Here is a 10,351-nt window from a genome sequence, read left to right on the forward strand (position 1 = left end):
TAACAAAACTGTAGAATTCAGAATTTTCATCAAAAAACTAATATCGTTTATGATTCACACACATTTTTACCTTATTAACTTGGTCAGTTTTCAGTCCATGTTACTAAACGCATGTCAAATACAAATATAAACGCTGTTGAAATTTAGTTTAACACTTTTAACAACATTTTTTCCCCGAACACTTGGACAAAAAGAAACGCACCGGTACACCATACTACCTGTGTTAGTTGGATGATCGGTTATAAATGCCCTTTGGCCACGACATTCACAGGTAACACCTCTGACATAATGACAACTGTAGTTCACCAGGTAGGTAACGTAAATGCCCTTTGGCTATAATAAAATGTGGTAAGAACTACATGTAACTAACATACCTTTTAATTCACAGGCAAGATATGTAGGTGTGTGAACTGTGTATTACCACGGACTTAGATAACAATCTAATTCCGTGGTATTACTATATCAAAGTTTGGACCTGAACTAAAGTGTTCAGAGTAATTTTACATCTTTAGATCGACTTTCGGTAAAAATGACACCCCCAAAGATCACAAATATATACGAGAAGGGTGGGAAGCTGTCGAAAAGTCGACCCCACCTAACTTTCTTGCATCAAAAACAAAATTTCTAGTTGATCTACTGAAAGTACCGCTGCAAAGATAGATACTTTTCCACGTAAAGTTGACGTCAGCCTCGTGCCGAAACATGCAGTGGTTTAGCGAAAAAAATGGCTGCGCTTCTAGCCAATCACACCACGATCCGCGCGACTCTCCGCAAGTGGCTGACATTACCATCATTAATATTATACAACAAAAGTGGCACGATGACTGCGAAAAACTTTTTGAAATAGCGTGTGTTTTTGAAGCAAATAGAGATCATGTCCGCGGAAGGAGAATACATTTTATGTGCATAAAGGAGGTTTTTAAAAGAAAAACTATCCACCTTTCTAACGGTACTAAGCATTTACCCGTAGATCAACTAGAAATGTTTTTGATGATAGGGGGTGTCATTTTTACCAAAAGTCTATCTAAACACTTGTGACATGTAAAATGAATCTGAACATTTTAGTTTAGGTCCAAATATAGCTGTAACAAATTCTCATGTCCCTGCAAGTGGACATGACAACAGTGACATGGACTTTTGAGATTTTGCCCTCAAAAGCTTTCCCAAGCTAGGATTTCGGATAACGGTGTATAAGCTTTATTGTCCCACATGAATTGTGCTGACTCCCTATTATTTTCTACAGCAAGTGATATTGACCATTGAAATTCTGACTTGAAAAACAGTCGCAAGCAACCACTTTCTAAAGGAAGCATTGCATGAAACTCGAGTGTTCAACAATTAAGTAGAAACCAATAGTAACAATGACTTTGACCTTGAAAAACCATCCAAAGCAAGCACTTTTGTTAAGGGAGGAGTGTATTTAGTTTGAGTGCTATCAGCCAATGGAAACTTCAGATGTACTTAGCTTCTCAGCCTCTAGGCGGGTCATCCCCTTTATTTAGGAGGCACTNAGAATTGTTGAATGTTAGCTGTGAGCGCTGAAATGGCAACACCAGCTGTTTGCTCTCCAGGGAGTTGAGAAAGATATTTGCTGGTTGCAAAGGCTCTATAACCACGGATAATAATTTGTGAACCACTATGAAACGAACTAGGTTGTGATAAAGCGTTATATAAGAACCTAAACTTATTATTATTTGTATAAGTTCTGTTCCCCATGAGCTTAAAGATGCTACCGCTACATTTAGGATAAAACCTCTCCAGTAGTTTGGAAATAAATGTCATGTAATGTCTTTCTCAATGATTTGATTATCATATTGTCGTAACAGGTATGATAACTCTTTATAACATTACATATTTAATTTGAAGAAAGAATTTGAACACCTTTAGGGAGTGTAAGACTATTCTCTATAGAGAGATGAAATATTAGCCTTCAAATTTCCTCATAATGTTTATAATGTTTCTGTGGACTGCAAATATACAAATTGCTTTCATATCAAATTGTGAAAAAGTAATTACAAAAGTTTCAAAAACAAATAAGGTTTTATAAAGATTTTATTTCAGAAAGAAATATATACATCAAATGATCTCGTATCTCCTCGCAGATTAAACCATAATTTACAAAAGTATCTATATAAATTCCCTTCACGTGAAAAGCAGCAGAATGATAAAAGCAAAGTGTTCATTGGTCAACTGTATCTTGCTTAAGGAGACTTAAAGCTGACAGTGCAAGTTATAAAGCTTTCAATTGAGATTTAAAAAGAACAATTATGTTATTTCTGGTTTACATATTTTCCCCATCTCTTCCTTCTGCCGTTTCTAAGAAAGTGGCGACATTTTTGTTTGTCCTTACTTGGCAATGAGTATGGGTCTCGCTGGGTATAAAAAGCGCATTACCCGTCAAACCAGTTATCATTTGTTCACGCACGATTTTTACCGACATTGTGTATCAGATCAGTTGAAAAAGACCTGAAATGGAACACATCAAATATATCATTTATCTAAGAAAAGTGGAAATAGTAGTATGATACGATCAATTAAAATATCAAAATATCTAATGCACTAATTCAAATCTTTTCCATGAAAACGGTTCAATTATCAAGTTTAACATTGCTGACTTCACACCTGGCAGTGTCGCAATTTGGAAGTGTTTATCTAGTAAAGGGTCTACACGACGTAGACTAAGAGTTCATAATAAAGTTATTATTAAGGAGTCATCTGCAAATTGTCCGAGTTTAGGATTATTTTGAAGTATCTGAATGCCCTTGATATTTATATTGTTTTCTCCCCGTGTTATATATATATAGTATATATGAACCAAACAATGTGATGATTACAGTGTAAGGGAGCTAACAATTGCTTTGTAGAAATTCATATAGATTGCTTTATAGACATACATTTAGAGAAGATCTACATTTTATTTAGTATATATATGAGCCAAACAATGTGATGATTAAAGTGTAAGGGAAGTATTGATTTGTACTATGTTTGTAAACTCTCCAGGAAGGAGATAAGAAAAGAACCAGAATAATAAGAGAGACAGAAGACGAATGGCGTGGTTTATATTTCCTCCGAAATAAGCGAGCCCCAACATATTTAACCCATAACACCTGAATAGTTAGTATTTCAGCCTCATACATTGCAAATAGTAAGAATAGATACAGTGAGACGGGACCTCCTTGGGGGAATCCAAATTTTATATTTAGGTTCGACACTATATAATTGTGAGTTATATCCATCTTAGCCCGAGTTTCCTCTGGCCCTAACACCAGAACACTGCATCACAGGTTGGGGGTCTATATATATTGGCTACGAGTTAAGGGTTTGAGTTCTTAAATTAGATTTGAATATACAATATCAATATGTCCATGCCCTCTACCTCCATGTCTTTACGTCTAATAAACGGTGTATTGTTCTCTATATATGTCGCTACACTACCATGTCGTTTTCCATGCGGCCTGTCCAATCGTTCCAGCTGATAATTATTTATATTAACATCTCTTTCTTCTTCAGATAAGTAAACTCGGACTGCATATACATTTCCTTTGTACAGCATTTGAACACTATTTATGATGTTATTATAAGGATTGACTTTCGTTTTGACGCCGTAAACGGTAGTATGAACGCAGTTGGCAACGGATTATAGAATATGTTCGTTGCCATCTGCGTTCATACCACCGTATACGCCGTCGAAATGCAGGTCAATCCTGAAATGTACACCTCATCGTCACTTATGTCCGAACATAGCCAGATTCTTGGGAACACAAAATATCGAACTGCTAACGTGCGACGTGGAAGGATATTTCTTACAATGTATTGTAAATACTCCGTATGTTCTACGAACACATCTTTAAACCAGCAGGTAACGAAAATAATGAATGTTCATTTTCCTCAATATTACCGTAGTACATATGTGCCAGTTATGCTAATTGTGCATTTCCAGAACATGCTAAGAATACAAACATTTATGATAGTCACACAATTAAATATCACAGACTGTCTTAAAACATCTACACTGCATGCATTTCTAACACTGCTGTTTAGCCCATTCCACAACATCGATGAGCAATAGATAAAATGCGTAAACACAATAGTGTTGTATACCTTTGAAGAATTTCATTATACATAAAATGTCTAAGTCGTCAAACAACACCAATCTGTTTTGAAAACCTTTCCATGATAAAAATATCTATAAAGACACCTAGAAGTTTGGCCCGTATAACAGTTTCAATGGTAAAATTATCAATCCTAACTACAGCATCACTACATTTAGCAAGTTTTTGGACAGTTGTGTCATTTTTTCTTCCAACACTTCAACAGTCTTATTTCTGACATCCTGGGAAGTACATCAGCATACATGATAGCTGTTGCATGCTTTAGACACTTTGGATAATCATTTATATTTAATATTAACATCAGTGGTCCCAAAATTGAGCCTTGCGGGATACCAATATTTATTGGTAGAAAGTCGGACAAAATCTTTTCGAAACTTACAGCCTGTGTCCTCTAAGAGAGATAAGACTCCAAAATTGCAGAGCTGACTGAGAGACACCATGTGCATACAGCTTGTATAAAATTACCTTCTGATTTGCCGTTTCAAAGGCCTTACGAAGGTCAATAAAAAAATAATAAGATAGCCTTTGTCAAAAACACTTAGAAGTACTGTTTCAGTAGAATGATATGGTCTAAAACCAAAATGACAGTCACCTATTAGTTTGTCCGTACATGTTCATCTTACAAGTGATCAATTAGCGTCGTAAAACTGTTAAAAAATTATGCAAACAAGTGTACTTCATTTACTTGCTTATTCCTTTTGTCTATAAAAGAGATAATGAGAATATACCCTTAAAACACAATAGCGGATTTTTGGATTTTTTTCTTCATTGTTATGAATAGTATTACTAGTATAAAACTCATTTTTGTTCGTGTTTAAGTCCCAATAATACTCTTTCAATAGAAGCAGATAAATTGGAAATTACTTTAATCTGCGATTTCGTGCAAAATTTGCGAGTAGGATTGATCATCTAAGGATGTATATCGCGAATATTCATTGAGACACAATTAAAGCTGTTAAATCTTCGTGAATACGTTGTTGGAAGAACAATCGCTAAAATACATGTTCACAAAAACAAGCGTCCCACAGCATATAACTTATCTATTGTAAACTAGATTCGTGGGAGTTTTTCTTTGGTTCACCACAAGTTACACACCTATGCACTGACACTGACCCGTTTTTGACGAGGTGTCTGTTACTGCCTGATAACCTTTGCACGGATTGTTGTCGCCATTTTGTAAGCTATAGGGAATCAGTATAGACGTAAAATGTTGCTTAACCGAATCAGTTTGGTAGTATTCGTCTTCTATGCGTTGATAGTTTGTGGTCATTGCAAAGATGACTCTAACAAGAGGATTCTCCTGAATGATCCGAACTATATCCAACAGCTTATAACCCACCTCCAGGGAGAGCTACAAACCCTCCAGGCCACGGTTCAAACACAGCATGGTGAACATCAGACCCTCCAGACTACGGTACAAACACAACATGGTGAACTACAGACCCTCCAAAACACGGTACAGACACAACATGGTGAAATATCCTCTCTCAAAACACAACTTTCACAGGCAAACAAAGGTAAAGTACTTTACTATAAGTGAAGATAGACAGATATTTAAAGTGTGTGATTAAAAGAAGAAAAGTCCTAACTACGATTTACTCTTCAGCTGGAAAACGGTGTGCAGGTATATCATTTAGAGTGTGAATTGTATATGTGAAAGTAGTTACTAGTGTGTTAGTGTTAGCAACGACGTTACAAGATGGCGTTTCCTTTAGCAACGGTGCCGCCATTTTGTTGTTTTGACCTGCGGCGAGCGTGGTTTAAACCGATTATCGTTGACATAAAATTGATTATGAGCATGGTCACGTAGCCGCCATGCGGTTGATCCTGGACCACGAAGCGATGACCCTTGTCAGTTTTCCTATCAGGTTTTCTGAATGTTTTAGTTTTGGGCTCAACAAAAGCCGTTAACTCGATGACGTCATGAAAACGTACCCTCCATCTAAACGAGGTAATCAAACATATGCCGAAAACTACAAAACAAAAAAAGACACCACAAGATATCGGCACCGTTACTAAGGATAATGCCATCTTGTTACGCCGCTGCTACCCGTTCCATCAAGACATATCAAACACTACTTGTACATACATTTGAAATAGAAATATCGTCTATATCATGCTAAAATACCTACGGGTTTCTCACAGCAAATTAGTCTATTGAATTTGTTTCATTAAGGTGTAAAAAAAGTTGATGTCGGCCAGGTTGGATTTCGAATCAATTCCAAAAAAACAAGAATTGCTCTGGACCATACACCAAACACTTCCATTTAATTTAAAAATTAGCTTAGATGAATGAAGTTCCAAGTAGATTTTCAAGATGGCCTCTAAAGCGGCCATATTGGATTTCAAAACAGCTCCAAATAACAAATATCAGTCTGAATATACATATGATATTCTCCATTCAATTCGGCCAAATAAATCCAAATGAATAAGAACAGAAATTCACAAAAATCTTTTATCTATCATTTAAAATTTGACTTGCAGTTAAAAATATGTTTTCACCATCAGCCTACAGACTAATTATAATAACCCTTATTCCATTGGTTATTCAGAATAAGCCGTTTAAATGTTTAAGCACAATTGACCTCTGTGACCTTGGAAAGTAGTAAAAACATATCACTGGGACGAACTCAAAAGACTATAATATCGTAGTTCTAGTTTTTTATTCAAACAATTTGATTAGAATATAGTTGTACTATAAATGGCATATATTCGGTGTTTTGCCAATAGTCTTTTTGTTTTGTCTTGACACTTATCTAGCTTTTTGCCTTCATAATCATGACATGATATACATGTACTTTACTGTCACTCAGTATTCTTTTCGATATATAATACAGAACGCGATTTCCCCTTTGTTATATAGTTGGTGGCGGATCCACGTTTGTTCGCTGGGGACGGACCGACTGTCCTGCCAATCTGACGGAACTCGTATATTCTGGTAGGTTTGTAACTAAAATTACTCTATTCGTTTTGTTATTCAATTTGATAATTTTGACTATTTATGATTATTTTAAATACATTGTAGATTCAAACATTTTATAGCAAGCTGCGAGATAGGTAAACTTATGTATGTGCGTGATAAAAAACAACAAACAACAAGATAATACCGAAGTGTTAACAAAACTGAAATTAAACTGAAAATCAATTACACTAAGTAAAAATAATAACAGAAAAAAGAATTACGTAAAGTCACTTGAATATGTGGAAAATGATAAAACTTCCGATGTCCTGCAAAGGTAAGCGTTTTCTTTTTCAGCGCCAACACCCGCTTGTTGAATCTAGGTCAAATCCAAATTATGTCACGTCCTGACAACTTCGGTTGTGACAACAATACAAGAAGTCGTACTGATGAGATTAACCAATAAAAAATATCGACTTTCATATCACACAAAGAAATGACATATTTTCAAATGATATCATCATTGCCTATCCATAGTCTTTGTGAATCTGCATCTTTAAAAACCATGTATTTGTATGTTTGTCCGTCAGTCGTTGAAGTCTATCGTAGAAAGCAATGATAATCCGAGCAAGTTCTTGAATACTGAATCAACAGCGACATGTAAACATCGAAAGCTAAGAAAGGAAGGATGTTGCTATCAAGAAACGGAAACTTAACTATAGGAAAATCGAAATTGTCTGCATTTGTATAACTTAGCTGTAAACCGTCCTTTTTGATGTAATAAAGTTGTAATAAAAGATCGAGGAAAGCGTTTGGAGTAGAAGAGAATGTTTAAGATCGACTTGTTCAATGAATTGTTTTACTTAAAAAAACACATTATTGATATATGTGAAAGTGAAAATGAAGGATTTGGTTAGATTTGTCTAACCAGTACTGATAAGGCCATCATCATCAATGCATTGAGCCTGAAATGAAAACAAAAACAAGTCGACTAGGTGAGTGGCACTGTTTGTTCCCACAGGAATACCTACAGTCTGCTGGGAAAGTTTGCTTCTGAACACGACATAATATTGTCATCCTAGAACTGTAAGAACTCAATCATTCTCATAATTTCGTCTTCAGTGCTTTTCATTTTGGCATTTGTTCTTTTGTTTTGTTTTTGTAAACACATGATGGCTTCAAATATAATTTGCACATCCTATTTATATCGCCGATTGTCTTTCTTGAAAAAGAAAGCTGTCTTTATAGGTTAACAAAGGCGTTGTCTTCGCTCAATTTATATGCTTAATAAGCTATCTCGCAGCTTCCAGTTAAGAAAAAAAATATATGGTAAAACATATAGGTATATCCTTTAGTCAAGACAATTTGTCGAACATAGTCAGAGCAGAATTTTATATACATTGATGCTCAAATATTGGAGACGGCAAGGTCTACCACCGTCGATCCTGATTATTAAGAAAGAGATTCATCAATTTGGTATAGATTATTGTTAAGTTAGTTTTGAACACAACCATCAATAAATAACGCTTTCGAAAGTGTTTTCCTTGTCAAACAAATAGTGCAAATGACCGGTGTCTCAACTCTGAACCGCCGAAACAACTCATTATGCCACATTTTGCCAAGTCAGTAAAACTTATTAATAATCAAAACTTTAACGATGTTAATATGCAAATTTGGTCGGGAGTGTCCGTCCTTGCGCACAGGGACTTGTTCTTATATACCGAAGAGTATGAAATGTATAAATGATGATATGATGTGGATCTAAACTGTTTCAAACTGTTATGACCACGAAAGTAAGTCCGTAGTAGTTGGTCCTTATTCCTGGACAAATCCTGGTATCATGCATTTTTTCTCTCTTCATATCTAGCAATAGAATATGAAGTTATAGCAATTCCAAGTTATGACTTAATGCCCCTATTGGACTATTCCTTTGGGATAAGAACAGTCGAGATAGCAAACTCTGGTAGCACGAATGCATTGTCTAATGATTACAAGTATATATATATATGGAACTAGGATGGGGATCTATACCGTTGAATGTAGGCCCCGCCCCTCTACCTCTACATGGTTCTCATCCTCAATGTATACAACATTGTTCCCTATGACACAACTGTTCGAATCAAACATGATTTAAATACGTGCATTCATATGGATTGTTGGGGATTTTAAGAATTTACCTGTATTGCACCTCTGCCCCTTGTTTATACAAGTTCAAGTCCAGTTTAACCAACAATGTTCCACACTTAATTAAATAATATCCAGTTAGTCGTTCTGAACTAGAGGCGTTTTGAAAGAAACGATGACAAAGGAACCAAAGGAACGTTGATAGATGCCTTAAAGCAAAACATAAAAAGGGATCAAGAAAAAAAGACAAGGTAAGAGATCAATGCTAATGGGTTCTTTGCTTTTGTTTTAGATTTTTTCATCCAACTACACATTTTTCCTTTAAAAAAGCTGGCGTACTTATAAAAAGGAACCTATTTATTGTTAGGTTATGCAGGAGGTTCCTGGTATGGCCACACTGGCGCTGCAGTTGACTATCTTTGCCTGCCACGTGATCCAGAATGGTTACAGACAACAGTTGTACCGGATGATTACACAGGGAGGCTCTATGGGGCAGAGTACGAATCTAACACCGGACATACTCTATTCGGGCCTCAATCACGAGATGAAGAGGTTCCCTGTGCCGTCTGTAGATCTACGTCTTTTGTCTCCTCTGTGATGATACCGGCGAGGACGACCTGCTACAGCGGCTGGACGAAGGCGTTCAGTGGGTCACTTGCGGCAGGGTACTATGGACACATAGCTGCTTCTCAGTACGTGTGTGTAGACGAGAACGCACATCCTCTCGCTGGAGGGGCTGATAGAAACGACAATGGTATATTGTTTCTTGGCGTCAAAGCTTTTTGTGGTTCTCTTCGATGTCCTCCGTACGAGCAAGACAAATTTATATCTTGTGTAGTTTGTATGAAATAAATATTAAAAAACAAATGTTATCCTGTATTTTTATGAAATAAACAACACCACGAAAGATGTCTTGAAGATTTCATAACAAATATTTGTATTTTCTCTCGTATTTTTCTTTTTGTAATCTTCCACGCAGCAGATGACCACTAATCATAAAGGATCTCAACAATTGTCTCTATCAAAATATCGGTTCACTCATTCACCCTGAACACTCATTTGCACTCTTCCAGTTCAAAGGTTGGAATAGCTCATTATGAAGTTTTAGGAGTGAATGAGTTAAAGTTGACAAATTTTATCACTTAAGTATTTTAATTTCTGTATATTCATTTGTAAAATTTGGCAATGCAGCATAATAGTCTTTGCAATTCCATTG

The 10,351-nt window shown here is 36.0% G+C and overlaps 1 protein-coding gene across 1 annotated transcript; it reads left to right on the forward strand.

Annotated features, from left to right (window-relative positions):
- The first annotated feature begins 5,303 nt into the window (after positions 1-5,303).
- Positions 5,304-9,987, forward strand: LOC110449595 (short-chain collagen C4-like). The gene is made up of 3 exons (XM_021496549.1): positions 5,304-5,629; positions 6,976-7,050; positions 9,503-9,987. Exons 1-3 carry the CDS (start codon positions 5,320-5,322, stop codon positions 9,985-9,987), a joined length of 870 nt encoding a protein of 289 aa, XP_021352224.1. The 5' UTR covers positions 5,304-5,319.
- Positions 9,988-10,351: the final 364 nt, after the last annotated feature.

The sequence above is a fragment of the Mizuhopecten yessoensis genome, unplaced genomic scaffold (assembly GCF_002113885.1).
Source record: "Mizuhopecten yessoensis strain PY_sf001 unplaced genomic scaffold, ASM211388v2 scaffold4701, whole genome shotgun sequence".
Taxonomy (NCBI): Eukaryota; Metazoa; Mollusca; class Bivalvia; order Pectinida; family Pectinidae; genus Mizuhopecten; species Mizuhopecten yessoensis.